This window comes from Polypterus senegalus, chromosome 4, assembly GCF_016835505.1.
Source record: "Polypterus senegalus isolate Bchr_013 chromosome 4, ASM1683550v1, whole genome shotgun sequence".
In the NCBI taxonomy this organism is placed as follows: Eukaryota; Metazoa; Chordata; class Cladistia; order Polypteriformes; family Polypteridae; genus Polypterus; species Polypterus senegalus.
The window spans coordinates 6712640-6736581 of NC_053157.1; the positions used below are offsets into that span (position 1 = coordinate 6712640).

Genomic DNA, 23942 nt, shown 5'->3' on the forward strand with positions numbered 1-23942 from the left:
AAAAAAACAAAAGAATATATTATTTAAGGTCAAGATTTAGTTTTTAAATATTGGATTGTTTCTTTTTCTTAGTCTGATCCCAATTTTAATAAAATTGAAAACCGCTTCTGGTCTTACCTTTATTTGTAAATGAAGTCCATGCGCCTATCCTTGTCCATGAAAATCTCCGTCACTTTCTTGTAAAAGTCCTCCTTATTTTCCTTTAGTTTTTAAAAATCTTATTCTTCCATTTTGGCAGTCAGTCGGAAGAAAAAATAAACATAAACGGCCTGCTGCAGTGCACTTGACTTTCTGATGTCGCTAACTCTGAGTAGAAGAACAGCAGCGACGAGCACCTGTTGGGCTCACATGCGCCCCCTTCGGAGCGCCCACGGTACTGTCTGCCTCACCTTGTGCCTTTCCACTGCGGTTTTATGTTCGATCAGCAAGACTAAATATGTCAAACACATTCATTAAAGATATTAGCCAGACTGTGTAAAGTCAGGGTGTATAATAAACGTGTCTGCACACATTATACTGGTGACAGTGACAGGCACGCGCCAACTGCAGGCATCAACCCCGTGAAGTGAGGAGAGCGCAGTCCGAGGGGAGGTGAGGCTCGTCACTGCTGCACCTCACGTTTCTCCTCTGTATTTGAACAGGAAATGGGCAAATTCAGCGATTTTGATTATAAAAATGACCAGAATTATTAGAATTATGCATGTCTGTAGCACTAGGGTGTTGTACCGTGTTAGGCATTATGAATGTAGTGAGAAGTCAAGCAAAATGACACCTTGTTATTGGCTAACTAAAAAGATTACAATATGCAAGCTTTCGAGGCAGTTGTATATTGTAATCTTTTTAGTTAGCCAGTTAAAGGTGTCATTTTGCTTGACTGGACTGGCACCCTGCCTGGGGTTTGTTTCCTGCCTTGCACTCATAGCTGCAGGGCTGTCTTAACGCATTGGCATGCTGGGCAGTTGCTCCAGGGGGCCCCCGAGCATAGAGGCTCCATGCTAATCTTTGTATGTTGTGACTTGCTGAATGGTTGTGTAGGTAGGGGCCCCCAGTGCACTGCTTTGCCTGGGGTCTATAATGCTATTAAGATGTCTGCTAGGATTGGCTCCAGCAGACCCCCGTGACCCTGTAGTTAGGATATAGCGGTTTGGATAATGGATGGATGAATGAATGGATGGATGGATTTTGCTTGACGTCTCACTGGAATCATACAGAAAACAAATTTACAGCACAGACCAGTGGACACAGTTATTTTATGTTATCATTATTCGTTTTTTGACTTTTCATGATGACCTCCCCTAACCGCACGTCCCTGCTCTTTGTGTGTATACCACAGACGTAATGAGTGGGCTCCATTAATGAAAGCAAAGCCAAGGTGTTTTTGCCCCAGGTTCTCCCAGCATGGAGTTTGCATGTTTTCCCGTGTCTGCGTGGGTTTCTTCCCACTGTCCAAAGACATGCTGGTTAAGTGAATCAGTGATACTAAATTGTCACTAGTGTGTGCTTTGTGTGTATGTTTCTTTCTCCCTGCAATGGACTGCTGCCCTGTCAAGAGTTTGTTCCTGCCTTGCACCCTGTGCTGTCTGGGATAAGCTCTGGCCCCCCATAATCCCAGTAATGATGACCAGACTAGAAACCTCAGTGTTTCAAATGCACTTTTCTGTCACAAATGAATGTAGTACTAGGGCAGGGGTGCCCAATGCGTCGATCGCGATCGACCGGTAGATCGCAAAGGTAGTGCAGGTAGATCGCGTTGCATTCAAAAAAAAATGTTTCAATGTTAGTCTATCATATATCTTCCAGATGGCATTTGCCACTTGATTGACATACAGGGCGGCCAGTCTGAGATCTCTTTTCTTCTGTCATCCCGCACGCACGATCAAACGCGCGAGTTACTGCAAAACTCCGGCTATCTAAGTGATCTAGTTAGCCTTTCAATTTATATCGACTAAAGAAAGGATTAAAAATAAAAATTGTTTGGGGAGGGTATGGGCTGGATGTTTTTTCTCACAATGTCACAATCGAAGTGCATTTGTCTGGTCTGTCAATCTATCATTGCTATTCCAAAGAAGGAAAATGTGCACTATGATATATACATATACATTAGATAGATAGATAGATAGATTAAAAGACACTATATAATAGATAGATAGATAGATAGATATGAAAGGCACTATATAATAGATAGATAGATAGATAGATAGATAGATAGATAGATAGATAGATAGATAGATAGATAGATAGATAGATAGATAGATAGATAGATAGATAGATAGATAGATAGATAGATAGATAGATAGATAGATAGATAGATAGATAGATAGATAGATAGATACTTTATTAATCCCAAGGGGAAATTCACACAGGGAGAACCTACAAACTCCACACAACAAACAAAGGAAGTACATGATAATAACAATAAAGTGTTATCTTGCAACAAGGATACTAGGGTTCAAGTCCCAGCTGCTCCCTGTGTGTAGTTTGCATATTCTCCCTGTGTTCCTCTTGGAGTTTCCTTCCACAGACTAAAGACTTGCAGGTTAGGTGAATGCCATTGCTAAACTGGCCCCAATATGTGTGCAATTAGGCTGTCCAGGTTGTCAGCCTTACACCCGATGTTTGCTATGATAGCATCACCCCACTCCAGATAAGCAGGTCTAGAAAATAGTAAACATCTAATGACTACTAATGTAAGCTAATTAAACAATGGTTAATTGTTAACATCTTTGATTCACACCTTTTTTTTCCTTATTTTATCCTTTGAATGTGCTCTTGAGTGTTTCTTTATACTGCAGTAGAATATATCCATGGGTTGGGAGATAGATAGATAGATAGATAGATAGATAGATAGATAGATAGATAGATAGATAGATACTTTATTAATCCCAAAGTGAAATTCCCATACTCCAGCAGCAGCATACTGATAAAGAACAATATTAAATTAAAGAGTGATAACAATGCAGGTATAACAGACAATAACTTTGTATAATGTTAACGTTTACCATAAAATCCTCCCCCCCGTTTAACCCCCCGGGTGGAATTGAAGAGTCTCGTAGTGTGGGGTCTCCTCAGTCTGTCAGTGGAGCAGGACGGTGACAGCAGTCTGTCTCTGAAGCTGCTCCTCTGTCTGGAGATGATTCTGTTCAGTGGATTCTCCATGATTGACAGGAGTCTGCTCAGTGCCCGTCGCTCTGCCACGGATGTCAGACTGTCCAGCTTCGTGCCTACAGTAGAGCCTGCCTTCCTCACCAGTTTGTTCAGGTGTGAGGCGTCCCACTTCCTTATGCTGCCTCCCCAGCACACCACCGTGTAGAAGAGGGCGCTCGCCACAACCATCTGATAGAACATCTGCAGCATCTTATTGCAGATGTTCAAAGACGCCAGCCTTCTAATGAAGTATAGTCGACTCTGTCCTCTCCTGCACAGAGCATCAGTATTGGCAGTCCAGTCCAATTTATCATCCAGTCCCAGGTATTTATAGGTGTGTACCCTCAGCACAGTCACCTCTGATGATCATGGGGTCCATGAGGGGCCCGGGCCTCCTAAAATCCACCACCAGCTCTTTGGTTTTGCTGGTGTTCAATTGTAGGAAATGGAAGATTCTTGATTTTCCTGCTGTGGAGTGGCGGTGGGAAAGAATCCAAATGGGAAATTAAATTAAAGTCCATAGGAGTGATGCTATTTAACAATTAGATGCATGCAGAAAGTTTTATTACATTTGCAAAGCAGAACAATCTCAGACCCACTTCATTCAATTCAGGGTGGTGGTTTGCTGGAGCCTATCCTAGCAGACATCTTAATAGCATTATAGACCCCAGGCAAAGCAGTGCACTGGGGGCCCCTACCTACACAACCATTCAGCAAGTCACGACATACAAAGATTAGCATGGAGCCTCTATGCTCGTGGGGCCCCCGGAGCAACTGCCCAGCATGCCAATGCGTTAAGACAGCCCTGCAGCTATGAGTGCAAGGCAGGAAAACAGCTCTGCAGATGGCGCCAGTCCATTGCGCATTCACTTAGGGCCAATTTGGAAGCCACCAGTTAACCCAACCAGAACATCTTTGGGATGTAAGCAGATACAGAGAGAAAATGCAAAATGCAAATAGAAAGAAAAGAGAGCACTAGATTCAGACCAAGGATGTGACATTCAAGAGTGTTGGCAATGTGTCACTAAATTAACATTTCCAAATCTCTCTATTATTAAAGAAAATCTTGAGATAGACGAGACTTTTTCCAAAAGATTTTTTCAAGTCCTGCCCACCTCACAACCATTTCCGGTTAACGGCTCACGCCCGCGGTCCTCTCACCTCTCATTCGTGTGAATGTTTTTGTCAGACACAGTTCCTGCATGTTCAGCTCTTATAAAGTTTTGAGTTTTCCTCACTTTAAGTTCCCAATAAAAGAAGACTTATTATGTCCAAATCTTATTGAAGAATTTCATCTCGAAGGGTTATCAAGAGAAGAAATGAGTACACGGGCAATCCTAGCACAGAGAAACGATGAAGTCAAACAAATTAATGCGAAAAGTTTTGATCAGTTACACGGCAAATTGGTTAAATGCGTATCAATAGACTCTGCTGAAACAGTTGGTGGTGATGGTGATGAAAACATCAACTTACAATATCACGAAGAATATCTACAACCGTTAACACCGTCTGGTCTTCCACCGCCGAATTACTGTAGAAAGAAGGATGTAACGTAATGTTATTGCGTAATTTATGTCTGAGTGATGGGCAATGTAATAGGACAAGATTAAATGTATTGAAAATTGGTCGAACAATTCTGACATGTAAAATTTTAACAGGCGACAAGAAAGGTAATGTAGTACATCTAACATCTAAAGGAGATCTTGATATGCCATACGTATTAAAACGTTTACAGTTTCCCGTTAGAATAGCTTTTGCTATGACAATTAACAAATCACAGGGACAAACCTTCGAAAAAGTTGGTTTATTTATTAGAGAGATAGAAACGAAATTCACTCACGGGTAGTTAGTTATATGTTGCGTTGTCACGATGAAAGTCCAAACACGGAATCAAAATTCAATGCGATATTGACGAAAAGTGAATTCAAAATATTGTTTTTACTCAAGTTTTACAGTAAAAGTGTAAGTTTAAAAAGTATTTGCGTGTTCATTTCAAAGCCAAACAGAACGAAAACGTGTAACGCAATGAATACCTCGAACGCAACATGAAATATAATATTATTTCAATTTATTACGTTTTACTATATTTTACTATGGTTAATTACTCGCTGTAATGCAAAATAGTTATCTATTATGCAAATGTAATAATTCCCATGAAAATAACAATCTGGTTAAATTGTACATCCGCTTCTCCATACGTGAGTGGCAGAGACGCAAAGTGGCTACCGTGTAGCGCCCGCCCAGGAGTTGATGCGCGCAGCGAGCAGGGGACAGAGCCCCCTGGTATTTATAAAATAGTTACTTGACTGGGATGGACTGGCGTCCTCTCCAGGGTTTGTTCCTGCCTTTTGCACTATACTGGCTGGGATTGGCTCCAGCTCCCCCTGCTGTTAGTGCTTTATCTCATTATAGTGCATTAGTGTGTAATAATGGGTAGAAGAAAAGTCTCTTTTCAATATTTATACATTTTGTGGCTCTTTTCCTTAATGGGCAGTATTAATCCTTAAATGTATAGTTAATTTAAAAGCCATCCATCACTTAACCAGTACTAGTTTCACAGAAGGCAGAGCCTGTCCCCGTAACACTGTGTGCAAACAGAAATCACACCTAGTGAGACTCCAGTCGTTTGAAGAGATTGCTAACTTACCCAGGGCAGATCATTGGTTCAGAAATGTGGAAGGAAATCAACACGATCATGAGAAGAACATTCAAATCCCTCGCAGAAGGAACCCCCAGCTGGGAAATGAGCCAGAGTGCGAGTTCCATGAGGTGACGACGTGACGTTATTCGCTACACCGCCGTACCGCCCTCAGTTAAGGGGAAAGCTTTAAAAAGCTGGTGCACTTAAAAGACATTCTTAGAAATCCTAGCTCTGTCATAACAATGCTGCCTGAAACCAAATCTCTGCACAGGCAGACATTCACAAACCTTGAGAAGACAGATACAGTATGCCCTCTTTATATCAAACGTAAGTAAAAAAAGAAGAAAGAGAGAACAATAAACATGTCTGCTGAAGTGAAAGCCTTGAAATCAATGTCCATTGTCCTTAGGGGCCGTTTCTCAGAAGGCGTAACATATACTGGGTAACTGTACAGCACTTTCAACATGGAGGCACAGAATAAAATCACACAAACTCCCTCTTACAAACAGCTGCTTTCTGGTGCCATTTATGTGGCTTGCACTTAATTATATTTATTGAATTGATTTGGTTTTTACCAAAATGACATGTAAATCAAAAGTAAATGAAGAGAACCCTAAAGGAAGTGCACAAGCATTATATACGTAGGTTGTGTGTATGAATGATGCCACCTGGCATGTCAAAGGTTAAAGCAATGAAAAGGCTAAAAGTGTAAAAAAAAAATGTGAAGACATTTAATAATGACAAGTGCTAAAATAACCCTAGTGGTTTATTTTATGGCTTCATACAAAGGTGATTCCCACCTTTTGTCACCCTGAGAGGGACTGTTTGCCAGCAAGAACTTGCAGTTTTGAAACATGGAATCAGTTTTAACAATAGGAAGTGCAGAAGGCGTTCCCTAATGGTTAAAATGAAGACCATAATTATAATTATCTGTGTGACCCTGAGTGAGTCATTTCTCTTGCTAGAGCTCACGCTTTAGGGATATGGAGCCATTTGAAGTGTGTCTCCATGTTGTTAAAGTGTGCATTGCTGGGACAGTCTCTGCAACAGGCTATCTGTGTGACCCAAAGTTAGTCACCTGACCTGCCAGAGCTCACATTATAGCAGTGAAGAATGGGTGCCCCCTGGTGGTTAAAGCATTGAACACCACCCCTAGATAAATTGCAGGCTTTGTGTACTGTTATTTGTTCTGTGTATCTACATTTTTACCTGTAGTATGTAAAGAGAGGTAGGGAATCAACTAGAAACCTTGTGATTTATCATCTTACTGTATCACGGTCGCAGTGATGCATGTTCATTAGTAAAAGGTAATTAATTAATTAATAGATAGATAGATAGATACTGTAGATAGATAGATAAAAAGGCATTATATATTAGATAGATAGAATTGAAAGGCATTATATGATAGATAGATAGATAGATAGAAATGAAAGGCTAGATAGATAGATAGATAGATAGATAGATAGATAGATAGATAGATAGATAGATAGATAGATAGATAGATAGATAGATAGATCGTTTGTCCCCAAGGTTAAATTAAAACTTTACAAAACCTGAAGAAAAATATAAATATTATAATAAACAATAACCCCACCAAAAACATAAGACCTTCTGGTCCGGATCATTAGAGATCTGTTGTTATCAATAACAGGCTTGTAGGTCGCAGCAAGATGAGCTCAAGCATGAATGAGTATTAGAGTAACTTATGTGTATGTTAGGCTATAAATAAAAATGATGAATGGACAAATGGACCAAGATATCTGGGAATGTTGCTATGTAGCGTACTGGGGGAATAAAAGTTCTTTAGCAAACTCCCTGCTTTTATAGATGTTGTCTGTCCCTTTCTTCCTTCCGGTTCTGCTTCCTTTCCTGGTTGGGACGTCCATCCAGCCTGTGTGGCATCTACAGGGGTTAATCTCATTCAGTGTCAAATGACCTGAGTGGCATTTCGTGCAAAGTAGGAACCAGCCCTGGACTGTGCACGCGTTCATCAGGGGGCCGATTAAGAGGTGCACATCTTTGGGAATGATTGTGAAATATTGGAGTACCTGGAGGAAAGCCTGTGCAGCCACTTCTAAATTCATAAACGGCAATCAAACTAATCACTGTGGCACTATGCCTTACCTTTAACAAAAAGAGCTCTGCCATATTTGGGCACAATTAGATAAATGGATAACAAAGGTAGAAAGAAACACAAGAGTTTGAATGTTACGAGATAGAACCTTTCTGGTAGGTCAGATAGACACTAATGTTATTTTTGTGGTTTTGTTTGTTTATTTTTTTCATTCCATAAACTCTGCTGTTTCCCATTGCATTCGCTGGCCAAGGTTTCCAAGAGATACCAACCAAGGTGGTCTGCCTGGGTGGCTAGAGAAAAACGGTCTGGTCTTGTGCCAAGCACACTGAAATTAGAGGATTAGAAGACCCTTTTATCTGAGAGTTAACACAAGCTGTGGGAGTATGGGACCCCATTAAGGTCCGACCCCTAACTGCTTCTCTGAGCGACACACCCGAGGGGTAAGGCTGCCGAGGCAGACTCTCCCATGAATTTTTTTTTTTTCTGCTGCCATTAGAGCCGGTAGGACAACACTGTGACGGATGTAGCGGCAAATTTGTGAATGTGTGTATCTTTGTTGGAACAAACAGAATCAATCCCAGCTCGCTCATTCATCGGCTACCAAATCTGCAGACCGTGGCCTTGAATTAAAACAATGGCCATTCACAGCTTACATTCTCTGGTCAAACATGCCTAGAAATGCCAGGCTCTTGTGATTTGTGGTGAGAACTCCCAAGTCCTTGTGAAGTACGGCTCTGTCTGCCAAATGTGCAGATGCAGGGATAGGTCACTTCGGGCATTAAATCACCGTTCTGTGCTTACTTTTAAATGGCTTGATGGATTGTCGCTTACGCTAAGAGAATTCACAGGTCAGCTTGGCACGCAAGTGGGTTGAAAACACTCACAACCCCATCCCGATTCCTGGCCCTCCAAATGGAGTTTCTCAGAGAGGGAGACAGTAACTTCATTTTTGAAGGCTGCTCATATTAGCCCTTCCTTCAAAGAGACAGCAGCAGTGGCCGCTTGTTTCGGTACAAAAGACGATTCCACCACCCCAGACAACGCCGTCTCCTGTGTCAGCAATTTGATCGTCAGGGGAAAGGTGTGCAGATCTCCTTCTGTCTGCTCCTGTTCACCTTGTCAGACTCCTCTCGCTGGCAGGAATATACCGTATGACTCCCTGACAGGCTGCTTCCAGGGCCTCTGCGTGAAGAAGGGTGATGACATGCCGTCCATCTTGGGCTTCGGCTTTGTGGAGATACCTGGATGAGTCTGTCAATGGGAAGCTCACTCTGTCATCACTAGGAGACTACGCTTTATTCCCTGTTAGCCTTTGCATTGTTCATAGACAGGTAACAAATCTCGGTGTCAGGAAGTCAACCATTACCCTGTTAGGGTGAACATGTTTATTTAGGTCAATGGGGGAACAGAACTGCAGGCAAAACGGGGGCCTACTGTGCACTCTGCCTGGTCTCCTGTTATGTGAAGAGTGCAAACGTATGGGATGCTCTAAGCGTGTGGCCTCAGGGCTCCCATACAGTGAACTTAATCTGAAAGTCGTCCATAACTGGGGGCATAAGTGCACTTTCTGGCCATGTGTTTGTTGAACTTGGGCTACGTCCATACTGCTACGTTTTCATTTTTTATAAATAAAAGAACAAACTCTGTCCACACTAGCATTTTCACATGCTTTACAAAAGTCCAGTTGTGTTCAAATAAATTGCAGTGCATTAAAAAAGCAAAAGCACGGTGGCACAGTGGGTAGCGCTGCTGCCTCGCAGTTAGGAGACCCGGGTTCGCCCTGCGTGGAGTTTGCATGATCTCCCCATGTCTGCGTGGGTTTCCTCCCACAGTCCAAAGACATGCAGGTTAGGCGCATTGGCGGTCCTAAATTGTCCCTACTGTGTGCTTGGGGTTTGGGTGTGTGTGTCCCGTAGTGGGCTGGCGCCCTGCCTGGGGTTTATTCCTGGCTTGCACCCTGTGCTGGCTGGGATTGGCTACAGCAGACCCCCCATAACCCTATGTTAGGATATAGCGGGTTGGGCGATAGCTGACTGACTATACATAGTGATTACTGTATTTATGTAGGGTGAGTCAAAATTATGTTAACACTAATGGTACTGCTATGTATATACAATTTCTCTGGACCATTTATGTGCCACATATGATACATGTGTTGAACATGATGGCGAACAGGTTGAGACATTCCTCTATATCATTTTGCACATATGAAGTATGTTTTGTGAATAAATTAGTTCCGCCATTCAAGTGTTAACATAATTTTGACTCACCTTGTTTGTATGTATATATACTCAGCAAAAAAAGAAACGTCCTCTGACTTTCAACTGTCTTTACTTTCAGTAAACTTAATGTGTAAATATTTGTATGAACACTAAAAGAGTCAACACCATAAGACATAAACTAAACATGTTTCACAATGTGTCCCTGAATGAAGGGAGGCTCAAAATCAAAAGTACCAGTCAGTATGTGGTGTGGCCACCAGCTGCTTGAAGTACTGCAGTGCATCTCCTCCTCATGGACTGGACCAGATTTGTCAGTTCTTGCTGTGAGATGTTACCCCACTCTTCCACCAAGGCACCTGCAAGTTCCTGGACATTTCTGGGGGGGAATGGCCCTAACCCTCACCCTGCGATCCAACAGGTCCCAGTCGTGCTCAATTCCTTCGACGATAAACACGAATCCGTCCATCACCCCTGGTGAGACAAAACCGTGACTCATCAGTGAAGAGCACTTTTTGCCACTCCTGTCTGGTCCAGTGAAGGTGGGTTTGTGCCCATAGGCGGCATTGTAGATGGTGATGTCTGGTAAGGACCTGCCTTACAACAGGCCTACAAGCCCTCAGTCCAGCCTCTCTCAGCCTATTGCGGACAGTCTGAGCACTGATGGAGGGATTGTGTGTTCCTGGTGTGACTCGGGCAGTTGTTGTGGCCATCCTGTACCTGTCACGCAGGTGTGATGTTCGGATGTACCGATCCTGTGCAGGTGTTGTTACACGTGGTCTTCCACTGAGAGGATGATCAGCTGTCCTTCCTGTCTCCCTGTAGCGCTGTCTTAGGCGTCTCACAGTGCGGACATGGCAATTTATTCAGCAGTCCTCATGCCTCCCTGCAGCATGCCTAATGCACGTTCACGCAGATGAGCAGGGACCCTGGGCATCTTTCACAGTCGGTAGACAAGTCTCTTTAGTGTCCTGCGTTTTTAGAACTGTCACCTTAAATGCCTACTTTCTGTAAGCTGTTAAGGTCTTAACGACCATTCCACAGGTGCATGTTAATTAATTGATTAGGGTTAATTGAACATGCATGGAAAACATTGTTTAAACCCTTTACAATGAAGATCTGTAAAGTTATTTGGATTTTTAAAACATTATTGTTGAAATACACAGTCCTGAAAAAGGGATGCTTCTTTTTTTGCTGAGTATATATACTGTACTCTATACATATATGGCTGGCGCCCTGCCCGGAGTTTGTTTCCTGCCTTGCGCCCTGTGTTGGCTAGGATTGGCTCCAGCAGACCCCCGTGACCCTGTAGTTAGGATGTAGCGGGTTGGATAATGGATGGATGAACAAGAACAATATCAATGATAATAATAATATTAATAATCATCATTTATCCAGGTTCACTTCCCGGGTCCTCCCTGAGTGGAGTTTGCATGTTCTCCCCGTGTCTGTGTTGGTTTCCTCCCACAGTCCAAAGACATGCAGGTCAGGTGCATTGGCGATCCTAAATTGTCCCTACTGTGTGCTTGGTGTGTGGGTGTGCGTGTGGGCTGGCGCCCTGCCCGGGGTTTGGTCCTGCCTTGTGCCCTGTGCTGGCTGGGATTGGCTCCAGAAGACCCCTGTGTTTGGATTCAGTGGGTTGGCAAATGGATGGATGGATAGAATTTAGTCGTGTGTCTTCCTCACAGATCCAGACTTTTAGACTTTTGGTCAATATCTGTATGGAGTTTAACATTCTCCCTTTGTCTGTATGGATTTTCTCCAAGTACTCATTTCATCTCCGAGGCATGCATTTTAGGATAATTGGTGACACTAAATTAGTCCATTTGAGTGAGAACACGTCTATGTATGATTGTGCCCTATGATGCATTTGGCATAAATTCAAATTCAGTCCTGCGCTTCCAGGGACCATGAAATGTAAAAAGGTTTGAGGCAACCACCCGTATATTGCTCCCTGGCTGTAGAAGGGTATACGTTATGCCTCTGATGTGCATAGAGTCGAGTTCAATACAGAACTGTTGGCATGGTTGGTTATGCCCAGAGGGGACTGGTCAGGTGGTCTCATGATCTGGAATCCTTACAGATTTTATTTTTTTCTGCAGCCGTTTTTTTTTTTTTCTGTCCTCCCTGGCCATCGGTCCTTACTCTTATTCTATGTTAATTAATGTTGACTTATTTTATTTTCATACTGTGTCTATTATTTTTCTATTCTTTAATATGTAAAGCACTTTGAGCTACTGTTTGTATGAAAATGTGCTCTAGAAATAAATGTTGTTGTTGTTGTTGTTGGAGAGAAGATGGCGGCTTTAAAGGGCCAGAACAGGAAATGAGGTCATGTAGGGCGGAACCGGAAGGCTCCTCCTCCGTAGGCTCAGACCCAGATGTGACATCATCAAAAGGGCCGCAACCGGAAGGGTCTTCGTCCATGGATTCGAGACCAGAAGTGACGTCATCGGGGTGCTGGCTGGGATTGGCTCCAGCAGACCCCCGTAACCCTGTGTTAGGATATAGCGGGTTGGAAAATGCAAAATATTTGTAATAGCTTTTATTTCTATATTTCAAAGTAGCCGTTCCTCACGGCTCCGGTCGCGTGGTAGTGAAACAGGACAAACTTTAAAAATGTTGTCATTAAAGTTCATGTGTGAGTAAAGGCAGGCGTCCAAATACTTTTGGTGATCTTGCAGGGGAAAAAGGGATATTTGCTCTAACGCCATTCTGATCTATCTTGGACATCCTATATCCATCCCGTAGCGTGTGTAGTATAACGTAGCCCCTTGTGTGTTTACTTGCAGGGTTACCCTTTGCGCTTGTGACCAAATGAAAGTTTCACCCCTTGGTTTGCTCCCATTTCAGATGAAAAGCCTAACTCGTTATCTGGAGTGAAAAGACCTCATTTCATGAAGTTCCTTCTGCATTGGTCCCAAGAATCTTTCTAGAATTTTGTAGCCCTACCCGCATGAGTAATATTTGGTATGAGCTAATGTGAATAAAGTGATCAGGGTGGCCCCTTCAGTTCAGACAAAGCCACGTGACATTCATTCATGCTTCTTCTTGTTTTTGTGCTTTCACAGAGCCCTCATTTTACTTTGGAGAGACCGAATATTCAGTTGATGAAAGTACTGGCTACGTGGAGGTACGAGTATGGAGAACTGGAACTGATCTCTCAAAGACCGCCACTGTCACTGTGCGCTCCAGAAAAACGGAGCCGATGTCAGCAGAGGGTATGTTAGTTCAGCCTTTGTCTCTGTGATAAACACAGCAGTGGTAAGGTCACACTAAAGCTACAGTATGTGTCTTCGTGTCTTTACAGCTGGAGTTGACTATGTGGGCATTAGCAGAAATCTGGATTTTGCTCCTGGGGTTACAATGCAGACATTTCGAGTTACAATCCTTGATGACCTCGGACAGCCTGTGCTGGAGGGCCCGGAGATGTTTGAGCTGGTCCTCAGAATGCCAATGAATGCAGTGTTGGGCGAGCCCAGCAAGACGACCATCATCATCAATGACTCACTCTCAGATTGTAAGTATCATGCTTTGAGAATGATGAAGGATTTGATATAAAAGTAATACATTTTTAAGGATATAAACTAAATGAGTTAGTGACACCAAAAACATCCGCTAGAATTAGTCACCTTTTTCCTTTAATTAAAGTAGGTCACGACAAATTACCACGACTGCAATGCCACAGTAATGAGCACTATAACTCCATTATTAGAACACTCTGGACGAGAACAGGCCATTCAGCCCAACAAAACTCGCCAGTCCTGTCCACTTCGAATAAAACATCAAGTCGAGATTTGAAAGTCCCTAATGTCTTACTGTCCACCACAATACGTGGTCCCTTATTCCAAGTGTCTATCGTTCTTTGTGTAAAGAAAAACTACCTAGCGTTTGTGTGAAATTTCCCCTTCACAATTTGCCAACTGTGTCCCCGTGTTCTTGATGAACTCATTTTAAAGTAACAGTCTTGATCCACTGGACTGATTCCCTTCATAATGTTAAACACTTCACTCAGGTCTCCTCTTCATCTTCTTTTGTTTAAACTGTAAAGGCTCAGCTCTTCTAATCTTTCCTCATCAATCATCCCCTGTAGTCCTGGATCAGCCGAGTTGCTCTTCTCTGGACCTTCTCTAGTGCTGCTATGTCCTTTTTGTCAACCAAAACTGCAGCCAGTACTCCAGAGGAGGCCTCACCAGTGTGTTATAAAGCTTGAGCAGAACCTCCTGTGACTTGTACTCCACACATCAAGGCGCTATATAACCTGACAGTCTGTTAGCCTTCTTAATGGCTTGTCTGGCAGGTGATAGTGTCGAAGCCACTACGACTCCTAAATCCTTCTCATAAGGTGGTCTTTCAATTTTTAGACCTCCCCTTGTGTATTCAGACCTCACATTTTACCTGCTATTTGTGATACTTTAAATTTAATTACATTGCATTTTCTTCTGCTTAGACTCTAAAGGCTCAGCTCTTTTAAACTTTCCTCATAACTCATCCCCTGTAGCCCCGAATCAGCCAAGTTGCTCTTCTCTGGACCTTCTCTAGTGCTGCTATGTCCTTTTTGTAGACAATAAATGCACCCAGTACTCCAGATGAGGCCTCACCAGTGTGTTATAAAGAATTGAGCAGAACCTCCTGTGACTTGTACTCCACACATCAAGGCGCTATATAACCTGACAGTCTGTTAGCCTTCTTAATGGCTTGTCTGGCAGGTGATAGTGTCGAAGCCACTACGACTCCTAAATCCTTCTCATAAGGTGGACTCTCGATTTTCTGACCATCCATTGTGTATTCAAACCTCACTTCCTATGTGTAATTCTTTACATTTATTGACATTAAATTTCATCTGCCACAAATCTGCCCAATTCTGTCTGCTGTCCAAGTCCTTCTGTGATGATATAACGGATTCCAAATTACCTGCTAATCCACCGATCTTGGTATCATCTGCAAACTTAACCAGCTTTTTACTTCTATTCCTATGTAAATCATTTATAGATATTAAAAATAGCAGCGGCCTTGTTTGTTCGGTGCTTAGAAAGGCGCCTTGTATAAATAAAATGTATGTATTATTAATCCAATGTTCTGGGCTCAAGTCCTGTGCCTGGTGATCGTCTGTGTGGAGTGGACTCTGGTGCTCCTACCACTCCACAAAGATCTGCCTGTCTGATTAACTGACTATTCCAAACTGACTCTGTATGTGTGTGTGTGTGTGTTTACCTCACAACCTGCCCAGGTCTTTTTCTTACCTTAAGCCCCATAGGCTCCACCACACAATCCTGAATACGGATTACGAATGTTATATCATATAATGGACAGGCTTCCTGTCTAGAGTTGGTTTGCACTCAGTACTGTTTTAATAGGCTCTGATCCACTCTCCGTGAACATACAGTGGAGTAAGTGAGACTGGAAAAATGAATGAGTTTTTAAATAAAATCCAACTCAATTCAAAAAATAGAATAATGCTGTAATGAAACTGTCTGAATCGTGAAATCTCATTTGTATTTTTCTGTCTCCATTGTCTGTCTTTTTCAGTGCCAAAAGTTCAATTTAAGGAGCCCTTCTACACTGTGAATGAAAACGACGGGCAGGCTATTGCAATGGTGCACCGCAGTGGAGACATCAATTATAAATCAACCGTGAGGTGCTACACACGCCAGGGCTCCGCACAGGTCATGATTGACTACGATGAGCGGCCAAATACTGACAACTCCATCATCACCTTCTTGCCAGGTACCGGAGGAATTATCCGTACTGATTGGACAGACTGCTCTTCCTGCCATAGCCTTGTGTGATACATGCATACAGCCTACATTGCTTGATGTGCTACAACAGGGGTGCCCAATGCGTCGGTCACGATCGACTGGTAGATCACAAAGGTAGTGCAGGTAGATCGCGTAAAAAAAAAAATGTTTTAAACGTTAGTCCATCATATATCCTCCCGATGGCATTTGCCACTTGATTGACATACCGGGCGGTCAGTCTGAGATCTCTTTTCTTCTGTCATCCCGCACGCACGATCAAACGCGCCAGCTACTGCAAAACTCCGGCTATCTAAGTGATCTAGTTAGCCTTTCAATTTATATCGACTAAAGAAGGGATTTAAAAAAAATTGTTGGTTATGGGCTGGATGTGGAATTGGTAGAGGATTTTTTTTATCACAATGTCACAATCGAAGTGCGTTGGTCTGACGTCCGAGGTTTCGATCCCCGATGAGGGGCGCAGTGGAGTGTGTACGCCTGATGAGCCCAAAATAGGACGAAACACGTGTCGCGCACTCTTTGCATTATTTGACAGTTAACTATGTAACATTCTATGATCTGCTTCTCACAACTGAGAGGGCACCCGTGCCGGATGTCTGCTGACTTGCAGACCAACCACACGCGTTACCAGATAGGTAGCCACCCATACAATCAGATTGTGATTCAGACTTCAAATGCTATCTACACTCACCTAAAGGATTATTAGGACCACCATACTAATATGCTGTTTGACCCCCTTTCACCTTTAGAACTGCCTCAATTCTACGTGGCATTGATTCAACAAGGTGCTGAAAGCATTCTTTACAAATGGTGGCCCATATTGATAGGATAGCATCTTGCAGTTGATGGAGATTTGTGGGATGCACATCCAGGGCACGAAGCTCCCGTTCCACCACATCCCAAAGATGCTCTATTGGGTTGAGATCTGGTGACTGTGGGGGCCATTTTAGTACAGTGAACTCATTGTCATGTTCAAGAAACCAATTTGAAATGATTCGAGCTTTGTGACATGGTGCATTATCCTGCTGGAAGTAGCCATCAGACGATGGGTACATGGTGGTCATGAAGGGATGGACATGGTCAGAAACAATGCTCAGGTAGCCTGTGGCATTTAAACGATGCCCAATTGGCACTAAGGGGCCTAAAGTGTGCCAGGAAAACATCCCCCACACCACTACACCACCACCACCAGCCTGCACAGTGGTAACAAGGCATGATGGATCCATGTTCTCATTCTGTTTACGCCAAATTCTGACTCTGCCATTTGAATGTCTGAACAGAAATCGAGACTCATCAGACCAGGCAACATTTTTCCAGTCTTCAACTGTCCAATTTTGGTGAGCTCGTGCAAATTGTAGCCTCTGTTTCCTATTTGTAGTGGAGATGAGTGGTACCCGGTGGGGTCTTCTGCTGTTGTAGCCCATCCGCCTCAAGGTTGTGCGTGTTGTGGCTTCACAAATGCTTTGCTGCATACCTCGATTGTAACGAGTGGTTATTTCAGTCAAAGTTGCTCTTCTATCAGCTTGAATCAGTCAGCCCATTCTCCTCTGACCTCTAGCATCAACAAGGCATTTTCGCCCACAGGACTGCCGCATACTGGATGTTTTTCCCTTTTCACACCATTCTTTGTAAACCTTAGAAATGGTTGTGCGTGAAAATCCCAGTAACTGAGCAGATTGTGAAATACTCAGACCGGCCTGTCTGGCACCAACAACCATGCCACGCTCAAAATTGCTTAAATAACCTTTCTTTGCCATTCTGACATTCAGTTTGGAGTTCAGGAGATTGTCTTGACCAGGACCACACCACTAAATGCATTGAAGCAACTGCCATGTGATTGGCTGATTAGATAATTGCATTAATGAGAAATTGAACAGGTGTTCCTAATAATCTTTTAGGTGAGTGTATATATATATATATATATATATATATATATATATATATATTGTCAGGGATGCCAGGGGCCATGACCCGGCCACGAGGGACCGGATGTGGGTCTGCGCCCACCCTGGATCACGTGGGGGTTGCTCTGGGGGCCACGGGCACAAGGCATGGAACCTCCACCCTGTAGGGGCCCATGGTCACCGCCAGGAGGCGCCCCAATGCCTTGGGGACCTGTTACCCCAGCACTTCCGCCACACCAGGAAGTGCTGGGGGGAAGATTTAGGACGGCGCCCGGAGAGCTGCTGGGGCGTGGCTAGAGGAGGAATGCCGGGAACACCTGGGGCTCATCCGGGTCCTGTATAAAAGGGGCCGTCTCCCTTCATTCAAGGCTATTGTCGGGTGGAAGAGGACGAGGCACGAGGAGAGTGTGGAGGCGGCCCGAAGAGCAGGCATTTGTGGCCAGGACTAAGTATTGGGGTTTTGTGCACTAGTGGACTGGGTCTGAGTGACCATCCTTGTATATATTTGTGTAAATAAACGTGTGGTGGTTTGATGAGGGCGGCACGGTGGCGCAGTGGTAGTGCTGCTGCCTCGCAGTAAGGAGACCTGTGGGTTCACTTTCCGGGTCCTCCCTGCGTGGAGTTTGCATGTTCTCCCCATGTCTGCGTGGGTTTCCTCCAGGCACTCCGGTTTCCTCCCACAATCCAAAGACATGCAGGTTAGGTGGATTGGTGATTCTAAATTGGCCCTAGTGTGTGCTTGGTGTGTGGGTGTGTTTGTGTGTGTCCTGCGGTGGGTTGGCACCCTGCCCAGGATTGGTTCCTGCCTTGTGCCCTGTGTTGGCTGGGATTGGCTCCAGCAGACCCCCGTGACCCTGTATTCGGATTCAGCGGGTTAGAAAATGGATGGATGGATGGTTTGATGAACAACATGTCCGCCTGTCTGTGTCCGGGCCGGGTTCACAATATATATATATAATTTTTAATGTAGGTAGATCATTTTAACCTGGTCATTTTAAAAGTAGCTCACAAGCTGAAAAATTGTGGGCATCCCTGTGCTACAACAAATAATTATCAAAAAACGTATGTGTTCTTTATTTTTGGAGTACACAATAAAAAGGCCCCAGTAGCTGTGAATAAGACAGGGACAACAACATTTGTTTAATTCATTTTAGTGAGTCACTTATATTTTGGTCAATGTGTTTTCTCATTTTTATTGTTTTATGCCCTGTAAGCATCCATTCTTCCCCTTTTATTGAAAAACTGTTATTTACAATCAGTGTCCCCCTCCAGTCCATCTGAGCCCTGATTAAACCTCACGCTACCTCTCTGCTTGTTAATGGAAAATTATCACCGCAGGTGACTGTCAATTAATAATTTCACAAGTCAAGAAACAGCAGTAACCCCAAAAGAATCAAGCTGTGGACCCCCAGAGCTGTGCTCCATTGAGGAGACTGTCGCTTTGCATTGTACGTCAGTGATGTTACATGTTATGCCCGGTTACGCTATGGTGAAGGTTATGATTTAGGGAAGTTCTCTGCCTCAAGTCAAGTAAACCAAAAGCGTGCAATCCAATTGGCTGCTTCTGAATTGCAGAGTTCTGCAAAGCCCCAATGGGCCCCTCCAGAGCGGGCCTCTGATCAGGGGTCCCACATGCAGTGTGTGGTGTGTGTGTACAATATGCTTAAACTCAAAACTAAATTAGAAAAAGTCATTTTAAAAGTTATATTTAATTGTGTATGAGTTATAATAATAATAATTCTTTAGATTTTTTTATTATTATTTTATTAATTTTATTAAAATCAGATAACATTCCATACATGCAAGTCAAGTTTAACAAAACTAGGTTCGGAATAAATCGACCCCCACCCATGAGAAAGAGAGCCAGGTCAGCAGAGTAAAACTTTACTAATAGTAAAAACATGTAAGTAAATAAATGATTCTTTACATTGTGGCAGATAGGGGTCGCTGTTGACCCCTGAACCCTCAGACAACACGTTCAGACACCAGATAAAAAAAGTCGAAATGATGAATTTATTTATACAATAATGTGCACAACAACAACAACAACAACATTTATTTCTAGAGCACATTTTCATACAAACAGTAGCTCAAAGTGCTTTACATAATAAAGAATAGAAAAATAAAAGACACAATAAGAAAACAAAATAAATCAACATTAATTAACATCGAATAAGAGTAAGGTTCAATGGCCAGGGGGGACAGAAAAAACAAAAAAACTCCAGACGGCTGGAGAAAAAATAAAAAATAAAATCTGTAGGGAAAGCACCTACACCTCCATTAAACACAATAATAAATCAATCATCAATACAATAACCAATCCACCCAGCAGCTCCGTCACACTCCCACCCAACTCGATTCACTGCTGGGATCTCCCACACTCCTTTTATACTCCTTGACCCGGAAGTGCTTCGGTCCCTCAGTCCACGTGATTTCATAGCACTTCCGGGCCCCAGCAGTCCAGCGACAACATACAGTGGTGTGAAAAACTATTTGCCCCCTTCCTGATTTCTTATTCTTTTGCATGTTTGTCACACAAAATGTTTCTGATCATCAAACACATTTAATCATTAGTCAAATATAACACAAGTAAACACAAAATGCAGTTTTTAAATGATGGTTTTATTATTTAGGGAGAAAAAATCCAAACCTACATGGCCCTGTGTGAAAAAGTAATTGCCCCCTTGTTCAAAAATAACTGATAACTGTGGTGTATCACACCTGAGTTCAATTTCCGTAGCCCCCCCTACCCCCAGGCCTGATTACTGCCACACCTGTTTCAATGAAGAAATCACTTGAATAGTGTCTAAAGAACTGCAGGCCTCACTTGCCTCAATTAAGGTCAGTGTTCACGACTCCACCATAAGAAAGAGACTGGGCAAAAACGGCCTGCATGGCAGATTTCCAAGACGCAAACCACTGTTAAGCAAAAAGAACATTAGGGCTCGTCTCTATTTTGCTAAGAAACATCTAAATGATTGCCAAGACTTTTGGGAAAATACCTTGTGGACTGATGAGACAAAAGTTGAACTTTTTGGAAAGCAAATGTCCCGTTACATCTGGCGTAAAAGGAACACAGCATTTCAGAAAAAGAACATCATACCAACAGTAAAATATGGTGGTGGTAGTGTGATGGTCTGGGGTTGTTTTGCTGCTTCAGGACCTGGAAGGCTTGCTGTGATAGATGGAACCATGAATTCTACGGTCTACCAAAAAATCCTGAAGGAGAATGTCCGGCCATCTGTTCGTCAACTCAAGCTGAAGCGATCTTGGGTGCTGCAACAGGACAATGACCCAAAACACACCAGCAAATCCACCTCTGAATGGCTGAAGAAAAACAAAATGAAGACTTTGGAGTGGCCTAGTCAAAGTCCTGACCTGAATCCATTTGAGATGCTATGGCATGACCTTAAAAAGGCGGTTCATGCTAGAAAACCCTCAAATAAAGCTGAATTACAACAATTCTGCAAAGATGAGTGGGCCAAAATTCCTCCAGAGCGCCGTAAAAGACTCATTGCAAGTTATCGCAAATGCTTGATTGCAGTTATTGCTGCTAAGGGTGGCCCAACCAGTTATTAGGCTCAGGGGGCAATTACTTTTTCACACAGGGCCATGTAGGTTTGGATTTTTTTTTCAAACTAAATAATAAAAACCATCATTTAAAAACTGCATTTTGTGTTTACTTGTGTTATATTTGACTAATGGTTAAATGTGTTTGATGATCAGAAACAAAAGAATAAGAAATCAGGAAGGGGGCAAATAGTTTTTCACACCACTGTATATCATATCACACACAATAGCAAAATTATTAACCAATACAATGTCAAAGAAAATCATAATGTTAAATGAACCCAAAACAAAATTAATAACAAAATATGAAAATGATTAAATAAACCGGAAATAAATGAGCCAGGGCCAGGCCATGATCCTGGCTGAACCGTGAGAGTTATCTCTTAATTATTTTGCATGAGCCTGGCAGGTTGGCACTTTATGACTTGCCTCTGGAGTCGGACCTTGTGATCTAATGCTTAGTTGATGTTTCAGGTGGGCTCACATAGCATCCCTGTAGACTACACAATTGTTTCAATTCCAATTCAATTTATCCGACTTCTGTTTTGTTTTGAGGTCAAACCAATGAACTGTTTCTCATTCTGCCTGGAGAATTCAATGTGCCTGTTTAATGTATGCACTTTCTAACCACCCTTTGATATCTTACGTAAGATGGTTACTGTTTTTTTTTTTTTGTTTCTGGTAGGTGAGACTGAAAAACCCTGTGTGGTTATGCTAGTGAATGACACGATTTATGAAGAAGAGGAAGAGTTTCGTTTAGTGCTGGGATCACCAAAAAGTGAATCGCCATTTGGGGCAAGCTTGGGCGAACAGAAAGAGACACTGATCAAGATAAAAGATGAAGGCGACAGTAAGTGAACATTCTTATAGCTGAGAAGGCCCCTTGGGCCACTAAAGTCTAAAGAAAACTGAAAACACCCGCGTTTTCATTGAGGCGTTAATTTTATGGTTGTTCTTTTCCACAGAATCCATCATCAAGTTTTCAGAGATCAAATATAGCATCAAAGAGCCACAAGAGCCTGGAGAAATAGCTTTGGTGAGGATTCCTATCCTGAGGCTGGGAGACACTTCCAAAGTGTCTGTTGTGAGAATCCATACCAAAGATGGCTCTGCCACATCTGGAGAAGATTATAACCCTTTGTCTGAAGGTAAGGTGGGAAAAGGTTAAGGGTTAATATAATAGTGAGAATAGAAATCAAATACCCACCTGCTCAGCCCCTTTAAATACATAATGTCCTCAAAGCAGTTTAATCCATTCCAGTACGACTGGACGCAAAGCCATAAGCAACCCTTACTAGCTTATCACATGGCCCACTCACATATACACTCACAGGCCTACCGTATATACTCGCGGATACATCTGGAGTTAATTTTAACGTACTGTACAATTTCTGATATTTTATAATGTCAAATGCAGAAAACTCACGCTATTGGTCCAAGAGATTACGATATGCTAATGCCGACCTGAGAGAGTAACCACGGAGCGCGCTATCTTCTGTTCATATGTGAGTGCGGCAGTGCGCTGTATCAGCGTGTGCTCCTCACCTCTCCCTCTAGTGTGCCTACGTGACCACGCGGGAATACCCAATCTATTCTGAAGCGACGTTTGCTCTGTTTTGTGTTTTTTGTATCTCACCCCCTCACACACCTTTATCGTAAGAGGATCCCTTATCTAATATGGAGCATTCGCTCAGACGAAAATATGAAGCTGGTTTTAAATTAAAAGTCGTTGAAGTGGCAAAAGATATCGGTAACTACGCTGCCGCAGCAAACTTTGATGCGCCTGAGAAACTGATGCGAGTTTGGAGGAGGCAAGAAGATGTAAAAAAAAATGTTGTATTTTTGAACGGGTGTATAAGTCGGGGTCTGATTTTATGATCGACCGACGTATACGTGAGTATATGCGGTAATTTAGATTCACCAGTTAACTTAACCTGCACAATGCTGAGGACATGGGGAGGAAACCAGGAGTACCCAGAAGAAAAATTCCATTCAGACGTGGAGAGAAAAAAGACAAAGACCGGGTTGGGGTATTTAACTTAGGTGGCTGCATTTATAAGACACCCACCATAACCTACATATACATATGCATTTGTAACAAGACAAACTGCCCTCATGGCATCTCTCCATGGCTAGAGAGTCAGAAATGCCAATACAAATGTGTTTATTGCAAATATGAAACACACAAGGTGGGCATTAATGTTTGGAAAACACAAACTGCCAAAGGAAAAAGAAACGGAAAAAAACAAACCCTGATGCTTCTTCATGTTTGCTATACGGTGACTCCGTCTGTTAGGTCGAGTAGCTCATTCAATTACTCACCTCTCCTTTCCTGCCAACTTCTTGCTGGACGTGTAACTTCACCCCATCTCTCTTCCTGCTTCAGGTCTCTCTCTGGCCCAACGCAGCTTTATCACATTCACCAGTGGTCCCAGAATCATTTCTAGAGACATAAAAAGTCTTGGACTATTGCGACAACGGGCTGGAGCTTCCTCTAGTGAGCCGGCAAATTATGATAAAAAGTACCGTGGCTGTAAACACAAATAATATGTGACGAAAACAGAAAGGGCAAATCAATTTTAAAATCGGTAATAAGGCAAAAAATCAAAACCTGAAACCAGAAATGAAATT

General features: G+C 42.8%; 1 protein-coding gene across 1 annotated transcript in view; it reads left to right on the plus strand.

Annotated features, from left to right (window-relative positions):
• The window catches only part of frem3 (Fras1 related extracellular matrix 3), a 205632-nt gene that overhangs the window by 150092 nt on the left and 31598 nt on the right, over nucleotides 1–23942 (plus strand). Inside the window, exons 7-11 of the mRNA XM_039750203.1 lie at nucleotides 13153–13302; nucleotides 13392–13601; nucleotides 15611–15808; nucleotides 21997–22161; nucleotides 22277–22459. Coding sequence (XP_039606137.1) covers nucleotides 13153–13302; nucleotides 13392–13601; nucleotides 15611–15808; nucleotides 21997–22161; nucleotides 22277–22459 — 906 coding nt within the window. The remainder of the gene's footprint in view (nucleotides 1–13152; nucleotides 13303–13391; nucleotides 13602–15610; nucleotides 15809–21996; nucleotides 22162–22276; nucleotides 22460–23942) is intronic.